Below are 21,915 nucleotides of genomic sequence, written 5' to 3' on the forward strand. Positions count from 1 at the left end.
CTACCCCTATCTAGAAATGCCAGGGATTGAACTTGGGAATTTCTGCATGCAAATTGAATCCATATCTCTTCCATTGAGATATGGCCCTTCCTTAGACTATTGGTCCATCTAGTTCAGTATCATCTATACTGACTGTTAGCGGCTTCTCCAAGGTTTCAAGCAGGAGTCTTCCCCAGGAGATGCTGCCATGGGTTGAACCTGGGACCTTCTGCATGCAAGGCAAATGCCTCAACTCTGAGCCATGGCCTCATCCCCTATGGCAACCTCGATTGCTCAGTTTGTTTTAATTTCCTCCTAGGAATTTTCTTATCTGTTTGCTGGTAGAACAGATGCTAGAAAGAAAGAAGAAAGGGTTCACCTGGGAAAGGCTGCAGCTTGATAACGTGCAAGAAAAAGAAGATGCAAAGTGAAAACTTTGGTAGACATGTGCCTGGGCTGGAATCAATTTCAGAAACTCTCCAAGGGCCAGTTTGAATATCCCCCACCTCAATGAGTCCCACTCATCATGTGGGACTTATCCCACATGATGAAATCATGAGAGTGCACTCATCTCCCCCACCAATGTACCTTGAGTGGAGATGGTTCATCCGAACTGCTCCTCTACATGTGACCCTGCTCTATGCAATTAAGAAAGCCAGCATGTATAGTGGTTAAAGTGTTCGACTTGGACTGAGGAGACCCAAGTTCAAATCCCCACTCTGCCATGAAACTGACTGGGTGACTCTGGGCCCATTGTTTATCTTTCGGCCTAGCCTACCTCACCGGGTTGTTGTGAGGATAAACATAACTGTGTTTACCGCTTTGGGCTCCTTACAGGAAGAGCAGGATATAAATGTAAATTTATATTACTGCTAACTGAGGAAAGAGGCACCTTTTTAAAGTGGTGATTCTCTCTATTGAGCAGGGTGAGAGCAACTGGCCCTATCCGTCCCCAGTACAACATCACTCCAGAGGCTGTTGCTGGTGTCTATCTTGTGGTTCTTTTTTTTTTAAGATTGTGAGCCCTTTGGGGACAGGGATCCCTCTTTATTTATTTATCTCTCTGTAAACTGCTTTTGGAACTTTTTGTTGAGAGTGGTATATAAATATTCATCATATCATACCATAAGTACATTAGCAAATTGAGGAATGCGATTCTGAGGAATGGGGATGTGTGTGCTCACACTATGATTTCAGCTTGATCGCATTGGTCAGGCAAAGTATTATCCAAAGTGGGCACTGGTTGAACTGGGAAATAAGTGGATCACACCCTTGGAACAGTATGAAATCAGGGAAATTGACTCATTTCTTACATAGCTCAAGGAGAAAGAGTCCCCTTTTTTGGAAGGAGGCCAAGGAAGTATGCTTCAGCGTATCTCCAATGAACCCTCTGCCTCAGCTTCTATGCCTGCTGGGAGTTCCAGAGAAGCTGAACATAATCTAAGTGGATGAACACCCCCAATCAAGCAATCTGAGTCTTTGGGTGACCCGACGAAGGGAATTTTGCTAGTCCGCAGCTGTGTTTGCCAAGCTCCTCTGGAGAACTAATTCGCAATGAAAAGATTATGGGCCATTAGGCTAATCAGAGAATGTATGAGAATGGGGTTTAATGGAGCCTCCCTTCGCTTGAGCACTCCGCCACTTAACTATTCAGGAAGGAAAGTGGAATTGAAACATTATGAGCTCCCCAGACCAACACTGTTGTCCCGATTGAGCCAGGACAGCTGTGAGTTTGTGAGCTCTGTCACAAATAAATAAGTGCTCCCAGAAAGTCTTGATATTTGTGTCATGCACGTCTATAGACTGCCACCAGGCCTGCCTGGTCCTCTGGCTGACTACATAAGGAGGGATGCAACAGAGCTGTTTTTGAATCTTGAGTAAGTTTTCCTCCTTTCTGCACCTTCATGGCAAAAGATGCAATGACCTGTATTGCAGAGGGGTACAAACAAGATCCCCCCCTAAAAAAAAAAGACCTTTGGAACAGTGTGCCTTAGTTTTGTTAAAACTGCAAAATGAACTGAATAGGTCCAATTCCATCTTCCCATTTGAAGGCTCTTTCTCACAATCCTCATCTGGGTAGGAGTCATCAATGGGGATAGGAGAGGCAGATATACTCTCAATCCATGGTTGGGTGAACTCAGAAAGCAAGGTAGGAGACAGAGAGCATGAATGGCCCAGTTCAGACATAACAGGAAACTGGAGGTCCCTTCACCTCCATTTTCCAGAACCCTAATGTCCAGATTCGGGGAAATGGAGTCTGTGGGGGAAAGCATCTTACAGCTCCCCTTGCCAAATCCAGGTCTGAACCTTCAGTCAGAATGGAGTTTTGCCACCACAAGCTCTATTTCTGCAGTGCTAGCGTTACATCTGAATTCTGGCATCGCAGTTTGGGTGCCACAGAAAGGGAGTGGAGGGAGGAAGCACCTCCCTCACTCTGGCCCGATTGGTTGTGCGGGCTGTCCTTCAAGAAAGATGGAAGCCTGCACAGCCAGCTCCTCTGACTGCAGTGAGGCAGCTCTCCCCAATGTCTGAATGCAGACGGGAGGGAGGGGCACAGGACTGCAGGTCCACTGGACCTGCAGTTCCATGTTATGTCTGAACCAGGCGATAGTGTGGGAGGCAGGCGCTGAGTAGGATGGGTGCTTTACTAAGGGTGGAAGAAAACCATCCTACCTCGCTCCCTCCCACATGACCACTTCCCCCTCTTCCTGTCTTGTTTTCTGAGTTCACACAACCACGGACTGGGAGTTCAGTTGCCTCTCCTACCCTCATTGTGGGAACAAGCCTCATGAATGAAGCTGAGCTGGTCTTGTGATAGCAAGCATGACCTTTCCCCTTAGCAGGGTCCACCCTGGTTGCATATGACTGGGAGACTAGAAGTGTGAGCACTGTAAGATATTCCCCTCAGGGGATGGAGCCACTCTGGGAAGAGTATCTAGGTTCCAAGTTCCCTCCCTGGCATCTCCAAGAAAGGGCTAATAGAGATTCCTGCCTGCAACCTTGGAGAAGCCACTGCCAGTCTGTGTAGACAATCCTGAGCTAGATGGACCTCTGGTCTGACTCAGTATATGGCAGTTTCCTATGTCCCTATGTAATGCACTCACCTTTGTATCCCTGTTTAGACATTATCAGCAGGTGACTGTACTTGCATTTGTCTCTTCCGATGAGCTCCGTGGCTGGGGGAGAGAAATGAATAACGTGCCAGGTGGGAGTTCTGGCATGCTTTCAGAGTGTCAGCATCTCCTACTGATAGAGCTTGTGTTTGCTTCAAAAGTTGCTTTGAGCAAAACAGAAGTGGATGGGAAGTGGATGGGAATCAGACGGACGTAGGACACCCCAAGCAGGGTCTGATACAGCCCCCGCCTCCTGCCTTTAAACTTGCCACTGCTCCCTATACCTTTCTATTTTAGTGCTTGGATTCAAATAAAAAATAATGCGATCTCATTCTCTCTCAAACCCGGGGGAATCACCCTCCGCCTCTTTCATACCTGTGAAATTTCACAGCTCAGGCTGCCAAGGGAGTGGGAATGGAAATTAGAAAGTTTAGCTCCTGGGCTTTTATCAAAGAGTCTCCTCGTGTTGATCTCGCCCATCCTTCCCCCGAAAGCTCTGGAAAATTTCTTGGCGTGTTGTGAATGGGAAGAAGCTTTAGGACCAAGATACCTACTGGACCAACTTGTCCCACATGAGGACCAAGTCATGATACCTATACATCTACATGAAACTGCTGGGGCAGGTCATCCTTCGGGTTGGGGTGAGATTCCATCAATATGCCAATGATACTCCGTTGTATATTGCCACCCCAGGCCACTCCGGAGATGTCGTTTCTGTGCTTGCCCAGTGTCTGGAGGCTGTCAGGGTCTGGATGGGCCAAAACAAGCTCCGACTTAATCCCTCCAAGACTGAGTTGCTCTTTCTTACTCCTCGATCTGGCCAATTGCCGAGTCTGAGTCTCTCCCTGGATGGGGTTGCGCTGCCCCTGAAGGAGGTGGTCCGCGACTTGGGGGGTCCTCTTGGACTCGCGGATCCTGCTTGAGCAGCAGGTGGAGGCTGTGGCCAGAGGTGTCTTTGCCCAGCTTTGGCTGGTCTTCCAGTTGTGGCCCTATCACGACCAGCAGGCCCTGGCAATGGTAACTCGTGCCCTCATCATCTCTCATCTGGATTACTCTAATGCGCTCTACCTCAGGTTCCCTTTGAAGATGAGCCGGAAGCTTCAGTTGGTCCAGAATGCAGTGGCCCGCCTGCTTATGAGTGCTAGGAGATATGATAGTGTGACACCTCTCTTGTGGTCGCTGCACTGGTTACCTATTTGCTTCCAGGTCCAATTCAAAGTGCTAATTCTCACCTTTAAAACCCTTCAGGGCTTAGCACCTGCTTACCTTCAGGACTACTTCTCCTGGCCAGTTTAATCCCGTCCTGTGAAATCTTTTCAGGTTACTCTTCTTTCAGTCCCCAGTCTCAGAGAGGTCCATAGTACTAGGGCCCATGGAAGGGCTTTCTCTGTTGCCGCCCGTTCATTTTGGAATTCTCTCCCCCCCACCCTAGATTCAGTCTGCCTCCTCCCTTTCAGCCTCCAAAACCTTATTGAAGACATTTCTTTTCTGCCAATTGTTTGCCCTTTAATTTTGTTGTTGTTTATTTATCCCCCCATAAATCATGGATGCTGCTCTTGTTTGTACACCGCCCTGAGTCTGTGAATTGGGCGGTATATTAAATCTCTGAATGAATGAATGAATGAATGAATGAATGAATGAATACAGGACCAACTTGTCCCACATGAGGACCAAGATACCTACAGGACCACCTTTTCCCACCTGTCCATTCACATCAGCCAGGGATGCCTTCATGTGTACCTCACCAGGATCTGAAGTTCCAATGGTCTTTCCCCATGAACCAACAGCCCATCACCAACCTCTTTCCTGAAGATGCTCCAATGAAATCTAAAGATGGTTCTGTTCTGGCAGGACCTTGGCCAGCTGGATTTGTGATGGATTTGTTAGGCAACTTGGCTAGCAACTTAATTTGGATTACCTGCTGCCCCTGGACTGCTAGGCTATGTGTTTTGGGTCTTAGGTATTTGGAACTGAAAGGAATTTGGTTGTGAGCTGTCTTGGATATGTGTTTTTTTAAATGATGGTGTCTTGTGTTTATAACTGTGCTCATCCATCCTTGGAATTCTATCAACCAGATATGATTATTTATTAGTCTATAGCACATTTTAAAATGCTTGCAAAGTGTTTTGAAAGACTGAGCGAAGTAATTCTTAAAACAGATTATGGATTGGGGAGCCATGCCTTTGTCATTCAGTCCATATGCTCATGGCAATTACCACTTTGCAGGGGTGTTTGGTTACTGTTTGGTGCTTTTCTTCAATGAACACTTACTCAGCATTTCTTGGCCTCCCATCCAAGTCCTGTTCTCTAATTGAATTCCATCAAAGACAGAATATCAGTGCTTTTAATGGATGAATAAGAGAGCTTTCTCATGTGTATTCCTTGACTAAATTTCAGCGGCTTCCTTGAGCTCAAATTCAAGCAGGTGGGACGTACATCAGAAGCTGCCTTATACTGAGTTGGACCATGAGTCCATCCAGCTCACTATTGTCTATGCACTAACTGGCAGCAGCTCTCCAAGGTTTCAGGCAGGAATTTTTCCCAGGTCTACCTGGAGATGCTCAGGATTGAACTTGAGACCTTCTCCGTGCAAAGCAGATGCTCTTCCACTGAATTAGGCCACATCCTCTGGCACGCCACCCACATAGGAACATAGGATACGGAAGCTGCCATATACTGAGTCAGACCATTGGTCCATCTATCCCAGTATTGTCTACTACACAGACTGGCAGCAGCTTCTCCAAGGTCGTAGGCAAGAATCTCTCCCAGCCCTATCTTAGAGAAGCCAGGGAGGGATCTTGAAACCTAGATGCTCTTCCCAGAGTGGCTGCATCCCCTAAGGGGAATATCTTACATGGAGTCTCCCATTCATGTGCAACCAGGGCAGACCCTGCTTAGCTAAGGGGACAAGTCATGCTTGCTACCATAAGACCAGGTCTCTTCCCTCTACACTTCAATAGCTGGTAGCCACCAGCCATCAAAACTGCCCCATGTATTGCATGTGCTTTATGTGGTCGTATCTATCAATCAGCACTATCTTGTATACATGCGCCATTTTGTGATGGCCGCTCAGGCTACATTTCCTTATAGCATCAGATTATTCCAGCTAAATATTTCATAGAGGGTTTGGCAGCTGTCCTAGTGATCTCTGCATAGTGGACTCAACAACAGAGGAAGTGTTCATTGCATGTAACATTAAAAGCACTCCTCAGGAGCATGACATTTTCAGCAGTGCTACTGCCTGGTGTCTGAAGAGCTTGTCTCCACGCTTCTGTTTCCATGGCTCTGACATCCTAAGCTGTGAAATTTCACACATGTGTAATGCTGTTGCATAGTGGGGGAGAAGCAGCCACTGCTTTTGATGGTGGGGGAAACTCAGCAGCTGCCCTCTGCTTCTACTGCTATCTAATTCCCCATCACTTCCCCCATTATTCAGTTACTTAATAAGGCAGTTCACACTATTGTTAAGGAAGGAGAACAGGGGTTCCCAACTTGTGGTCCTCCGGATGTTGCTCAGCTACAACTCCCATCATCCTCAGTCACAATGTGTTGTGACTGTGGGTGACTGGAGATGTAGTTGAGCAAGATGGCCATAGATTGGGAACTCTTGGGGTTGGATAAGCATTCTGCCCAGCGTCATGCATAGGGACATAGGAAGCTGCCATATACTGAGTCAGGCTATTGGTCTATCTATCTCAGTGTTGTCTTCACAGACTGGCAGTGACTTCTCCAAGGTTGCAAGCAGGAGTCTCTCTCAACCCTATATGGAGATGCCAGGGAGGGAACTTGAAACCTTCTGCTCTTCCCAGAGCGGCTCCATCCCCTGAGGGGAAGATCTTACAGCACTCACACTTCTAGTCTCCCATTCATATGCAACCAGGGCAGACCCTGCTTAGCTAAATGGACAAGTCATGCTTGCTACCACAAGACCAGCTCTCCTCTCCTGATTTTGTATTGTAATTCGTATTTGTATTGCTCCTCCTCTTCCTCCCCTTCCTCCTGCTCCTCCTGCTTCTCCTGCTCCTCCTTTTTTCTTTGAGAGGGTTGCAGGAGTACAAATAGCCCGGCTTCTGTTGTCCTTGTTCCCTGTAATGGAATCTGATCCCTCTTGTACAAGAAGCTGCATAAGTAGAGCAAGATGATTTGTGGAGTTGCTATGGTGCTATGCAAAGCGTGTGTGCTCAAAGAGGGCAGACAAAAGACCTCAGAGGGCCACAGTCAGCTGTAATAAAGAAGGGTGAGGTTCGGCAATATCCAGTATGACAGCTCCACCGGGCATTGGAGACAGACCCTTTGATAAAAGATTTGAGCATCTTTGTTTTGCTTTTCGGAGCCACGGAGATCAGTGCATGGCTTCTGTGTGAGGAAAGCGCATCACATGAAGTGCTCAGGGCACTGAAATGAACTTCACGCTGGGCCTTGTTCTCACTCAGCAAGAATCCCCATTTTGGAAATCAGTGTTACAAAGGGGATGCCAAAGAAGCTGGAGGAATACACTAACATTTCAACCCATTTATAATTTTGTACAAATAGTGTATATTTCAGGAGCTCAGACATAAGGACATAACATAAGAACATCCCTGCTGGATCAGGCCCAAAGCCTATCTAGTCCAGCATCCTGTTTCACACAGTGGCCTATCAGATGCCTCTGGGGAGCCCACAGGTAAGAGCTGAGGGCTTGCCCTCTCTCCTGCTGTTGCTCCCCAGACCATAATAGGCAGGCACAATTGGCAACATGAATGAAGTTTGCCCATCTATATTGTCATGTGCTAAGGCATTTGTTGCAGGTGGTGATGCTGAGGCCTCTGGCAGTGATTGGCTGAGCTACCCTGATGTCACAGAGTGGACGGAGAGGGAGAAGGAAGTCGTTCTTGCTTCCACTGGCTGAACTGTTCAGACCCTAGAGGGAGAGCCACTATGAACCACATGCATTTAGCCACTAGGTGGCAAAGCACTCTCCCATGTATTGTGGGATAAAACACTGACCTACTTTGCAATAGCCACCTAATGGCGCAGCGGGGAAATGACTTGACTACCAAGCCAGAGGTTGCAGGTTCGAATCCCCGCTGGTATGTCCTCCAGACTATGGGAAACACCTGTAACAGGCAGCAGTGATATAGGAAGATGCTGAAAGGCATCATCTCACAGTGCGCAGGAGATGGCAATGGTAAACCACTCCTGTATTCTACCAATGATAGCCACACGGTTCTGTGGTCACCTCGAGTCAACACTGACTTGACGGCACACTTTACTTGACTTACTTTGCAATGCTGTTGTGAGGATTACTAGATTATGTATGTGAAGTTGGGATGCTTCTGAAATTAATATTCTTCTTCCAAAACAATTATTTTCTCCACTTCTGCCCATATTTTGCCGTTCTTGAATTGTCTAGTTTTGTTTCTGAAATGGAGTGGATGCCTTAGAAATCATCTCTTGTGCAGCATTTATATATCCAAACATTGTATAGCCCACTGTGTTTACACCGTTTCCCATTCCTCCAGTTCACACATACATTGTCCCTTCCTATGTTAATGACGCACATGTGGACATTGACATTACATCACCAAAACAAAACACACACAACAAACTTGATGTCATTTTGCATATTTGCGATGATTCTTTTGTGTGTGATGTTTTACCAATGCTCGATACGTGTGCATCTGTAAACACAACCCAGAAAAAACCTTGACGCAACCACATGCAGAATGCGATCATATACTAGAGGCAGAGCATAGCCTGAGAGCTTGTGTTGTGGCCACCTGGCTGAAGCTAAGCAGGTCTGCGATGGGTCAGTGCCTCAATGGGCGATTGCAAGGTCTCCAAAATGGATGCCTTTATATACATTGCCTTGAGTTCTACCACGGATGAAAGGCAGGCTATACAAGCACTGAGTAAACTGTAATAAATCCCGGTGCATTGGTAAGGCAGAAAGAGGAAAGAGACGAAGGGAGAAACTGTGGCAAAGTGTGTCTGCTCCAATCCCAGAAGGAATTTTAGAAATTCTCCTAGGACCCATTCACACGTGATGTTCACATCTCTCCTGCGGCTGTTGCACTGGTTACCTATTTGCTTCCGGGTCCAATTCAAAGTGCTGGTTCTTACCTTTAAAACCCTTCAGGGCTTAGCACCTGTTTGCCTTCAGGACTGCCTCCCCTAGCCAGTCCTGTCCTGTCCTGTGAGATCTTCTCAGGTTGCCCTTCTTTTGGTCCCTGGTCTCAGAGAAGTCCATCGTACTAGGGCCTGTGGAAGGGCTTTCTCGGTTGCCACCCCTTCACTCTGAAGCTCTCCCTCCCCTCCCACTCCTAGATTTGGTCTGCCTCCTCCCTTTCAGCCTTTAATCTTTATTGAAGACATTTCTTTTCCACCAAGCGTTTGGCCTTTAATATTTTTTTTAAATCTTGGATGATGTTCTTGCTTTGAGTCTGAGTCTGTGGATTAGGCGGTATATTAAATCTTTTAATAAATGAATGAATGAATGAATGAATGAATGAATGTTCAATACTTGTACAATCTATGGACACTGTACACAGGTACGGACCATTCACATGTTAAGGTCGTTCACACGACCAAAGTGGGGAGGGTCGGGGAGGAAGGCAGGATCCTACCTGTCTTCCTCCAGATGATCTGAGCCTCTTCTACGTAGGCTCTGTCGCTTGTGCGCCCACACAACTGGCCCTGTGGCAACCCCAGCAATGATCGGGGAAAGAAGGTAGCCGACCCTCCAAGTATCCCACAATGCACCACACGAGCAGCACGGTGCATTGGGAAATCTCCCTGCTGTTGGGCTGTTCCTTCCACCAGGCTCTATTGCCAAGATGGCTACTGCAGCAGCACAAGCACCCAGATGATTAGAAAGTGAGGTAGGAGGCATGAATCTGCCCTCCTACCTTGCTTTCTGCCCAGGTTTATGAATAGGGCTACCTGGGGGAGGAATGGCAGGATGCTTCTCATGACCAGTCTTACTTGGGGTAGGCCTGTCCTACCCCATAGGGCTGGTCATGAGAATGACTTCGTCATTTTGAATGCAGGTACACTTCCTATCTGTATCCTGAATTTCTGAGGGCCTGTCACCTTTAAAATGGATGGAGGTAGAGTAACTCACACAAAAACCTGTTATGTATGTGCAGGCTTGTGGATGCATGAACAATGTAATGTCTGAACAGAGGTCCCTGAGTTGAACTGCAATTCAGGAGCACAAAGTGAACTCCCAGGACCATGAAGGAACAGGGGAAATCTCTTCCCCTTCACGTGAAGCACTCTGAGCACTTAGAGAAAAGATCACACCAAAGTCGAGTATGATTTATTAAAACACTGATTCAGCCATCCCGCTCAAAGTGATCATTCTCAGCAGAGAGGTTGCCCATCATAATGAATTCCTGCCCACACAGTGCCACTTATCAGCAGGACTCCGACCCCTATTTCCACAACAATATCTAACAACCCAGTGCCTTTCCAAAGCATCGGTGACAGCCCCCCGAGGGCTCTACCCACAGGTAGCTGTCACTTGGCAATGAAATCCCTCAAGGTGACTCTTCCCCTATAACAACAGAAGCCTTTCTTTCCACGTAAACAAATTAACGGTGTGTCATTAACAGCACCGACATCTATCGCTTAGTATTCTGGTCCTTGACTTTCCAAGTGGGAAGAGAGCAGTTTGCGTGCTTGTGTGTGTCTTGCAGAGAGAGCATTCATGATGATTCTGAATATGTACTAGCGTAGATGGAAACATGCTCATGATTGTGATTACACACACACACACACTGCTGTTGATAGAGCCTGGAGGGACCTTTCTGGCACTTAGAGGGGTTCTCCCTACACATTTTCACAGATGGCTACATCTAGGTTCAGAGGTAGGATGCCTCACAGTATCAGATGCAGGGGAGCAACACCAGGAGATGGGGTGTGCCTTCTGAGGGAGTCAGGGTCTGTTGGCTGGGTAATAGTTTGCTCTTTACTTTCCCCATCCTTGCCTCCTGGACAGGCTGCTGGCTCCTGATTGGAGGAATCGTCTTGGCTTCTCCAAGATGTCCTCTCCAAGAGGAGAGGGGGAGGAGTGTTGGGCAGCACCTCTCCCTCTCCTCCTCCTCCTGACTGTCTGGCTAGAGCTCAGGTTCAGCCCACCCTTCCCTCAATCTGACCAGTAGGCTCAAAAGCAAGGGAAATACTGCTGATCATCAGCCAACCAGTTACAGGGAAAGGGAGAGGAAGAGATGCCTCCTGATGCTCCTATCCCCTCCCTCTTCTTTCCTGAAGCTAAGACACAGCTGAAAAGATATCCAGTCTTGGGAGTGGGCCCATTTTCATGTTTTGCTCTACAGCCAACTCTAACTTTGCTATGCGAATGAGAGAGAGAGAGAGAGAGAGAGAGAGAGAGAGAGAGAGAGAGAGAGAGAGAGAGATGGGTGAGGATGTATTGCAGGACAATTACATTTTTGTAATAGACCTTTCACTCTGCTCTAGCCTAGCAATAGGTCCCACGTGCCTTTCTTTCTTATAGCACTTTGCAAGCTTGTGAGGAGACTCAACTGCTCGTATGATCTCTGTGGCACAGCAGTGCCGCGAATGCAGATGGTCACAGGGGGTACAGCAGCTTTCAAGCTGGTGGGATCAGGTGACCAGAGGAGTCAGTCAGGCCCCATCTGGCTATTCTAAAGTTATTAACTCCTAGCTGGGATTCTCGCTCTACACGATTGACTGTTCTCATGCAGGATCAGCTGCTGATGGATTGCCTTCTTGATTTCCTTCTAAATTGCCTCTGTGAATTTCTGGTGAAGACTCTGCCTGCCTCCAGGCCACCAGCTGTGATACCATGTTAACTTGAAAGAGAACTTTTTGAAACGGTTGCATCGCTGGTGTGCAATGCCCCCTCCTTCCCCGTACAAAATTCAATCTAACTTTGCTGGTGGAAAGGCAATGTAAACACTCTCTGCATTCATTGCAATTGTAAACACTACGAGAAAGAATGGAAGGAAATCGGTTTTAAAATAATCATCATCAAGGGATTATTGCTATCAACAATGCTGTTAAAAAGTATTACAAGGCATGTTTTGTTTACTAAATGCCATAATTACAGATTAGATTTTTCTTTTTCTTTTTGCTTTCTGGCAGGGGTTTATGGTGCCTTTCCCAGTCTACATTGGCTCCTGCCCCTTAAAAATCTTGACCGTGTTTGGAATGACGAAAATCCAAATAGGTACCAGATTTGTCACATTGCTACAAAATGCTCCTTTTTGTCCCCTTTGCTCTTTACAGGGTGGAGCCGGCTCTGACACGGATCAAAGAGGACAGGAAAAGGATTATTCTCCCAGCTATTGATAACATCAAGTACAACACATTTGAAGTGCAGCAGTATGCCAATGCAGCCCATGGTTACAACTGGGGACTCTGGTGCATGTACATAATCCCACCTCAGGACTGGCTGGACAAGGGGGATGAGTCAGCACCCATCAGGTAACTGTGTTTCATGGTGGATGCTCTCTTGTGTTGAACATGAACGTATGAAGCAGCCTTAGAGGGAGGCAGTCTTGGTCCATCTTAGCTCAGCATTGGCTGAGTGATAGAGTTCAGAGGTAGGGCCACTGTGGATCATTGTAGAATTGTGCATGAAATGAATTTTTTTGATTCATTTCGAATTCAAAATGAATTCTGAAAATTCATTTTGAATTTGGTTCTGATTCAAATCTGAATCAGTTGCAAATCTGATTCAAGTTTTGGGCAGTATAGAAATATGTTTAAAATAATGAACAAATAATAAACTAGGTTGGGCAAAAGGCAGAGTAGAGTCCAGATTCATGGGCCAAATCCATAGCATATGGATGCAATGCTGATATTTGCATGAATTTTTCAGATCAAATCTGATTCAAATCTGATCGGAAAATTCATGCAAATATCAGCATTGCATTCATATGCTATGGATTTGGCCCATGAATCTGGACTCTACTTTGCCTTTTGCCCGACCTAGTTTATTATTTATTCATTATTTTAAATTGGGTGGTATATTTCTATACCACCCAAAACTTGTGTCTCTGGGCATTTTACAATTAAAATATTTAAAACATTAAAATCATTATAGCATCTACCACAGTCATGGTCTGAAAATGTCAAGTTGTCCATGGTGTGTATTTCACACAACCGCACTGTGCAGGTGAAGAAATTGGAGGTAGAGAATTCAGCATCCCAGGTTTCTCGGCTTTCACTTAAACACAACAACAGCAAGATCAATAAAGCTTTTAGCACTTAGAACTGTGAAGAGATGCTTGAAAGTGTGGGACAAATACCTGGAGGAATCTCAGGGGTGAGGGAAAGTTGAGCAGGAGTTGAAATTTCAAGGAGGGAATCCTTCCCACTTTCCCCACCAACCACTTTTCCCTTTGACTCCTCCCCAGTCACTTTTCCCTTTGACCCTTCCCCAGCCACTTTTCCCCAGTTCACCAGGAAACCTGGCCTTGGAACCAGGCTGGTGGGGAAGAATGTGGGGATAGGGAGGAGATACAGAAAGGGAAGCAGTGAGTAGAATCTTCTCCCTTCCACCTGGTGCTTCTCTTTTGCAAATGCCCATGCTTCATATCTATGCAAAGGTTCATAAATGATGCAAATGGGTCCTAGCCTTACATTTCTTCTTATCACTGGCAAACAGAGGGATACAATGGCATTAGCAGTATTTATCACCCAGCCGCAGGAGCCTGTTATCGGGGACCTTCTGTTCGTTGTGAGCCCTCAATATGCAGGCAGGTAATTGCTCAGGAAATCTTAATGTGCCTTGATAAACGTGGCCTGCTTTGCTCTTTCCCCCTTTCAAAGTGCTGCTGTTCTTTCACTGTCCCTGTGTACATTCATTTTACGTATGCATGTAGTGTTATGGAAATGTTTTGCTATTGATGCCAAGGATAACGAGGGATGCACTGCCCGAAGCTTCCAGAAATGCCGTATTTCACCTCTTTCTCTCCTAAGAAGCTGTGCATACCTACTGACTCTTTGGATGAAGGTCATTGTCCCACCTCTGACACCCAGCAGCCACCCACAGAGGGGTGGGGCAATTAAAAAAACACATACCCATGAAGTTGAATGATTGTAGCAGTAGCGGCCGGTGAGGGCAGCACTGGGGGAGGGGCAGTGAGAGGCATCTTTAAGCAGGGGCGGAGCCACCATGGGCAAACGGGTTCAAAGAACCTGGGCCACCGCCCCCAGGGGCCACACCTCACAGCCCCAGACACCCCTGCATCTGACATCAGATGTGTGTGTGTGTGGGTGTTATTTCACTCCCAAACAGGGCCATGCAACCCCATTTGGGACCGAGATCTGCCCGCACTGCATTGGCAGCACAGCCGGTGTGACTATTCCTGCCTTTTAAAGGGTTAGGGTTTTAACGGCAGGGAGAACCACTCCTGGCACTCCTGGGGCCGTGTTTGGGAGGGACCAAGACCACGCCCCCTCCCATATGTGACATCATACACAGGGGCGTGGCTAGCCGGCCCCTGCGTCTGTTGTCAGACACGGGAGGCAGGGCCAGGGGGCCATGGTGGTGGCCGAACACGGGCCAACGCCAGCCTCCCTATGCCCCTGCTTTTAAGGATTAATAAGCAGGCTCTTACCAGCATTTAGGCAGCACCTGGCAGCTACTGCGCTCCGCCTGCACTCCCGCACAGGATGGTTGAGCTCTGCCTAGCATCTGGTGGGGCAACGGTGTGGCCCTGGTCTCTGCACATGCGCAGAGGCTTCACGCATGCACAGAGGCTAGGACCACACCACCACCATGCTGGATGCTGGGTGGAGCGCCGCTGCCCCGTGCAGGATGGTGGGCAGATTGCTGGGCCTGCCTAAACGCTGGTAAGAACCTGCTTATAAATCCTTAAAGGTGCCTCTTGCCGCCGCCCCCACCCCCACAACACTGCCCTCACTGGCTGCTACAGGTATGTAATTTAGTTTTAGATCTGCCATATAGGAAGCTGCCTTATACTGAGTCTGGCCATCTAGCTCAGTATTGCCTACACTGACTGGCAGCGGCTCTCCAAGGTTTCAGGCAGTCGTCTTCCCCAGCCCAACCTGGAGATGCTGCCAGGGATTGAACCTGGAACCTTCTACATGCACAGAAGATGCTCCACCACTGAGCTACAGTTCTTCACCACCCAGGAGGAACATAAGAACATAGGAAGCTGCCATATACTGAGTCAGACCACTGATCCAGCTGGATCAGTGTTGTTTACACAATATTGTCCACACAATGTATGAGACAGTCTCAGCGGTATGAATGCCAATACTGTTAAGTTCACCCCACCCTTGACTCCTCTTCACTGCTAGGGATGGGCCCGGACCGGTCCGGACCTGGGTGGTCCGGATTGGGGGTGGGGGGGTCGCTTTAAGAGCAGTGGGAGGGTTTACTTACCCCTCCCGCCGCTTTCCGCGGTGGCGCCGTAATTAGTAGAGTAATTGGGGCAGCAGGATACCTCCCTGCTGCCCCTTCCCCGTTGCGGCTCTACAAAGCTCTGCAAAGCTCCCAGTAATGCTTTGCGCGCGCGCATGTCAGTGACGTGAAGTGCGCGCACAATGTGCATGCGCGCAAAGCATTACTGGGAGCTTTGCAGAGATGCAGCGGGGAAGGGGGGGCAGGGAGGTATCCTACCACCCCAATTACTCTACTAATTACGGCGCCACCATGGAAAGTGGCGGGAGGGGTAAGTAAACCCTCCCGCCGCTCTTAAAGCGACCCCCCACCCCAGTGCCAGACCGCAGTGTGGCGGTTCCGTGCACACCCCTATTCACCGCCTCTTTTAATTCCACATGGAACAGGGTGGGCAAGTTGTGGGGGGCCCTAAACTGTACCTTAACCTCCACACATGTTTAGCAGGATTGCAGCCATTGTTTAGCAGATGTTTAGCAGGATCGCAGCCGTTAAGGTTGTTCTCATAACCAACGGGGCTGAGGAAGGCTGAGGGGAAGGCAAAAGCCTGCTGCCTTCCCCCACATCTTTGGAGCCCAAATAGGGCTACACCGCCCACGTGCCCAGATGAGCGGTGTGGCAGTGAGCGGCGTGCTGAGAGGGAGGAAATGAAACTGGAGTGCCAGGAATCCCACAATGCACTGCGCAAGTAGTGCGGGACATTAGAAAGGTTCCTGCTGCCAGGCTGCTCCTTCTGCCAGCTCTATGGTAAAGCTGGCTGCTGGCAGCCCAGGAAGAGCTGCCAGCAGCCCGAGTGTCCACACAACCCGGAAGCGGGGTTGGAGGCACGCACTGCTCTTCCTAGTTCACTTTCTGCCGGGGGGAGAAAACCAGGGCTACCTGGTTTTGTGGTTTATGTGTGGCAGCAGGTTTGGGAGCGATCCTGGTGCCACACGTGACCAGCCAAACCTGGGGTAGCCCTATCTTACCCCTGGAGGCCTGGTCGTCTGTCTACTAAGACCCTAAGAAAATATATCATTGCACAATGCACTGAGTTCCTTCCCACACCACCTGCTTTGCCTGTTGACGGAGTGCTCCATTCCATTCCATTATCAGCAGCTCCTGGAGTCATTAGTCATCTGTCTCAAGCCAGACTCAGCCCGGCCTTGAATTTTATCTCCTTACACCTGCAGCAGCAGGTTAAAACAACACATAGGTTTCTCGCTGATTGGCTAATATCCCATGGAACAGGTCAGGGGATGTTCTAATAGGGAGGCGTGAGCAAGATCCTGCCAGCTCCAGAAAGAGTGTGTTGATGGACTAATTTTTATATGCATACAAGAATGAGTTGGTAAGGAAAGGCCGCCTTTTCACAAGCTCCTCATGTCAACGGGCCTGCGAAGACTCGTCTTTTGATATGCAGTCGGTGCTTCTGTCATCTCCTTGGCACCCTTGTCATTCGCTTGTCTTTAATGGAGCTTGTGTGGATTTGTGTTGCTTTGATTCTAATCAGAATCGCTCTCCTCATCTGGAAAGACATCTGGGAAATCTTACCTGTGTTGCAGGAACAGAGGAGACAGATGGCAGTCCAATTTTTTTGTTTGCCTTCCCCCCTCAGGTTGTCAGATTAGATTAGTGCATTAAGGAAGATGAGATCTGTCAGAATAGATTGTACCTACGATCCATCGACTGCCATGACATGTCTGTCAAAGGCAGCTGGGCCAGTTGCTTCAGATGCTCAGGAATGAATCAGGAAGGAGGATATTATCCCCTTGAGGGCATAGGCACATGTAAAGATATACTTGCATCAACTGTATCTGGCTTGATTTATCCCTGAATGTACCACATACAGCTTGTACAGTTTGAACCTAGAGCGGAGGCAGCCTGTGGTCAACAATATCAAGTTTTAAAGTTACTCAGACCAGTGAGCCAAATTGGGAAACTTTTTAGCCTACTTTCCTTAAGAAAAATAAGCTTATGAGATCACCCATCTCTTTCTCCACCCCCCACCCCTTGCCTTTCTCCAGCCTCATTCACACGTAACATGGAACCGGAGTTTCAGGGGGTAGAGATTTTCTTACCGTTATGTGTGAATTCATGCAACTCCAGTTCTGAGCAACAACCAACCTGAGGTTCTGTTTTTTAAACTCCAGTCTGAACCCTCAGGTTGTAGTGAGTTTTATCGTGGCAACTTGAAGTTGGACGCAGCCTGAATTGTGTCCAAATTCAGAAACACACGCTCCCTCAACTCCTCCCTCAACTCCGGCCATGATTGGCTGTGCGGGATGTCTTTCATGCAAGAAGGAAGCCCGCACAGCCAGTTCCCACTCCCTGCTGCAGCCTTGCTGACTGCAGAGAGAGTGCATTCTGTGGCGTCCGAATTCAGACAGGAGAGTGGGGGTGGAAAGTAGGGCTGTGGGTCCATTGGACACACAGTTCTGCATTACACGCAAATACGACTTCCGTGTGTGTGTCTGTGTGTGATCCCTATCAATTTCACAATGCCTGAACCAATTTCAACCAAATTTGGTACAGATGTAGTGACACATAGAGACTCCTCAATGGTGTAGTTTGTGATGATTTCATCCACCCCAGTTCAAGATGGCGGTTGCGTGAATGTTTGTGGTGCAAATGGGCTAACTTGTGAAGATGGTAATTATCAAATAGGATTATAGTGAAAGTAAGCAGATTAGCTCTTAACAGGACTTCTTGTACTGATGTTATATCACCTGACTCCTTGAGGCCTCTTGCTGCATGGAGGCTTCCTTGCCTCATCTTCCTGAAGTCCTTACCTTAACTAGAGCTACTACGTGGCACACAGGCTAAACTCCTGCCTGACTTCCTTCAAATCACAGGTTCGAGACCCACTGTGGGTTTGTGTCCTAGCAGTTATGAGAGCCTATATCAGCATATCTGCACGTGTGGAGAGATTAGCCCATAAGGCCAGCTCCACACTTAATGTGACTAGCTAGCATATGCCCTAGAGCACGGTCTAAGGGCACATAATACAGCCACCTTGCAGAAGCTAAGCAGGTCTTGGAGTGGTCAGTGCTTGCATGAGAGACCATGTATACCAGCTTAGGGGATGGGGCTGTAGCTTGATCTCAGAGCATCTGCAGAAGGTCTCAGAGCATGTACATACAGAAGGCATTCCCTATAGTAAGGCGGGGGTGGTGGGGAGAGAAAGAGGGTACTTAGTACCTTAATTTTTCTGGCGGGCAATGATGGAGGTGGCCAAACTGGTTCTGTGCACACCCCTAAAATAAGAGCATTTCTCACCAAGGAAGTCTCTTCTTGGTCTTCCATCCATTCTCAGTTTCTCTCTCTGTCTCTCTTTCTTTCCTTCCTTCCTTCCTTCCTTCCTTCCTTCCTTCCTTCTTTCTTTCTTTCTTTCTTTCTTCGTTTCTTTCTTTCTTTTCCTTAGAAAGAAATCCTTCTATTGACATCTCCTCCTTAGTCATCTACTGAGCAATGGGAGTAATGCTGGTCATTCCAAAACAAAGCTCTGTAGGAACAGCAGTTCCAGATGTTCCAGATGTTCTGTTGTTGGTTTGGGGGCAAGGTCCAAGGTCACCAGCAACTCGAGATCCATCCCTTCTCAGTTTCTCTCTCTGTCTCTCTCTTTCCTTCCTTCCTTCCTTCCTTCTTCCTTTCTTCCTTCGTTTCTTTCTTTCTTTTCCTTAGAAAGAAATCCTTCTATTGACATCTCCTCCTTAGTCATCTACTGAGCAATGGGAGTAATATTGGTCATTCCAAAACAAAGCTCTGTAGGAACAGCAATTCCAGATGTTCCAGATGTTCTGTTGTTGGTTTGGGGGCAAGGTCCAAGGTCACCAGTAACGCAAGATCCATCCTTTCTTAGTTTCTCTCTCTGTCTCTCTCCTTCCTTCCTTCCTTCCTTCCTTCCTTCCTTTCTTTCTTTCTTCGTTTCTTTCTTTCTTTTCCTTAGAAAGAAATCCTTCTATTGACATCTCCTTCTTAGTCATCTACTGAGCAATGGGAGTAATATTGGTCATTCAAAAAAAAAAAAAAGCTCTGTAGGGAGAGCAATTCCAGATGTTCCAGATGTTCTGTTGCTGGTTTGGAGGCAAGGTCCAAGATCACCAGCAACACAAGATCCATCCCTGCTCCGTTTTTCTTTCTTTCTGCCCTCACTAACTTTGAGATTGATCATCTCCCATTCCCTCCCCCACTACCCTGCAAGGATTTCAAGCAGCGCTTACTGGAGAATATCCTTAAAGTCATTTACACAAATTGACTGCACAGTGTCTTTTCCCTCAGTACAATAGTATCGATTCTCTGTGTAGCACTTCAGAAAACTCGAGTCCTGCCAAAACCAAAGGCCATTTCGTTTTTCTTTTTTAATGTGAGATTTCTGCGGGTGTTCTTAATCATCCTCTCCACTTATGAGGCTGGCCTGCAGGATTATCTGAAAGCCGTTTATCCAAAAGCCATCAGCCCTTTCTCTGTGTGTGCCTCCCCTGCCTTGATGGGCGATAATTAGGGGAACAAAGTCGATTCTGTATTATTATGGCTGAGCACAGCACCACCTCCATGCCATACTTCCATTTGCCATGGTGAACTTGTGCATCTTTCCTTTCGTCTCTGGGTACTGGGAAGTAGTAGCAGCAGCAATTAACTGTGTGTGCCCAATGGATCATAGAACAGATCAATCCAGAATTTTCACTCGAGCCACAAATGACCAGGCTCAAACTATCGCGCTTCGGACACATTATGCGAAAACCCAGCTCCCTTGAGAAGTCCATAATGTGGCCGCCCCTCTTCTTTGGAACACTCTTCCCCCCCACCCAGATCCATTCCACCCCCTCCCTAGCTGCTTTTAAGGCCCTTCTTAAGAACTACCTGTTTCACCAGGCATTTGCCCTTTATTTTATTTTATTTTATTATTATTTTTAATTGGTATTGTTGTTGTCCACTGCCTAGAGTCTTTGGAGGAGGTAGGTAGTATATAAGAACATTTAAATAAATAAATAACGCTTGGAAAAGTTGAAGGAAAGAGAAGAGGATGACCAGCAGCAAGGTAGATGGACTTGATTCCAACAGCAAATAATGCACCACTGAGAGACCAAACAGGCCAAGTGGAAGACAGATTATCCTGGTGAAAATCTATCTATGTGGTTGCTAAGAGTCAACACTGACCTGATGGCACTTAATCAATCAATCAATCAATCAATCAATCAATCAAAGGCCATTACAATTACAACATGGTTTACAAACCGCCCTGAGCCTTTTTTTGGAAGGGTGGTATATAAATCAAATCAATCAAATCAATCAATCCATAAGAATACAGAAAAAAGACCAAAGAATCAGTTGTGGCAGTTCTTCGGGCATACCAGCTCAGTCATTTGAACTTTTCTTTGGCATGATGGTGTAAAAATATATAACAGATTATGACCAGACAAGGATGTTATCTATTATATGGCAATATATGATAACAGCAGCATTGAGTACCGTGTTAGACATCAAATATACTCGTCACCTCTGCAATTAGACAAGTTACCTGCATACAATTTGTGGGCTGTCACCAAAAACATAGCTACTTGTTGAGCACCCCCTACTAACTGAATGAAAGAGGTACCTTTTAAAAGTGGTGATTCTCTTTATTGAGCAGGGGGAAACCAACTGGCCCTATTCATCCCCATCACAGCATCCCTCCAGTGGCTGTTGCTGGTGTCTCTCTTATGTTCCTTTTTTAGATTGTGAGCCCTTTGGGGACAGGGAGACTCTCTCTCTCTCTCTCTCTCTCTCTCTCTCTCTCTCTCTATATATATATATATATATATATATATATATATGTAAACCGCTTTGGAACTTTTGTTGAAAAGTGGCATATACATATTTGTTGTATTCGTATAAAAGTTCTCATCTGCCAAGCAGCTGATGACCAACTCCTCATCTGTCCGACCATTCCACTGAAGGCATTCTATATCTATATCTGTATCTGTATCTGTATCTGTATCTGTATCTGTATCTGTATCTGTATCTGTATCTATCTATGCGATAGATAGATAGATAGATAGATAGATAGATAGATAGATAGATAGATAGATAGATATAGAGAGAAAGTGTTTGTTTGTTTGTTTGTTTGTTTGTTTGTTTGTTTGTTTGTTTGTTTGTAATGTATGCCACCCTTCTAAAACAGCTCAGGGCAGTTTACACTAAAATAAAAAATACATAACAATTAAAATAAAAAACCAATTAAAAGCTGATGCAAATTACAATTAAAACCAGATCACATTAAAACTAAAGTAAAGTAAAGTTGTGCCTTCGAGTCAGTGTTGACCCCTGGAGACCACAGAGTCATGTGGTTGTCTTTGGTAGAATACAGGAGGGGTTGACCATTGCCTCCTCCTGCGCAGTATGAGATTATGCTTTTCAGCATCTTTCTATATTGCTGCTGACTGATATAGGTGTATCCCATAGTCT

At 46.9% G+C, this 21,915-nt stretch overlaps 1 protein-coding gene across 4 annotated transcripts in view; it reads left to right on the top strand.

The window, feature by feature from the left end:
- Positions 1-21,915, top strand: part of GALNT9 (polypeptide N-acetylgalactosaminyltransferase 9) — a 203,933-nt gene that overhangs the window by 96,003 nt on the left and 86,015 nt on the right. For all 4 annotated transcript variants that reach the window (XM_053280372.1, XM_053280371.1, XM_053280373.1 and 1 more), the window contains one exon: positions 12,345-12,542. In XM_053280372.1, coding sequence (XP_053136347.1) covers positions 12,345-12,542 — 198 coding nt within the window. The remainder of the gene's footprint in view (positions 1-12,344; positions 12,543-21,915) is intronic.

The sequence above is a fragment of the Hemicordylus capensis genome, chromosome 15 (genome assembly GCF_027244095.1).
Source record: "Hemicordylus capensis ecotype Gifberg chromosome 15, rHemCap1.1.pri, whole genome shotgun sequence".
NCBI classification, from domain to species: domain Eukaryota; kingdom Metazoa; phylum Chordata; class Lepidosauria; order Squamata; family Cordylidae; genus Hemicordylus; species Hemicordylus capensis.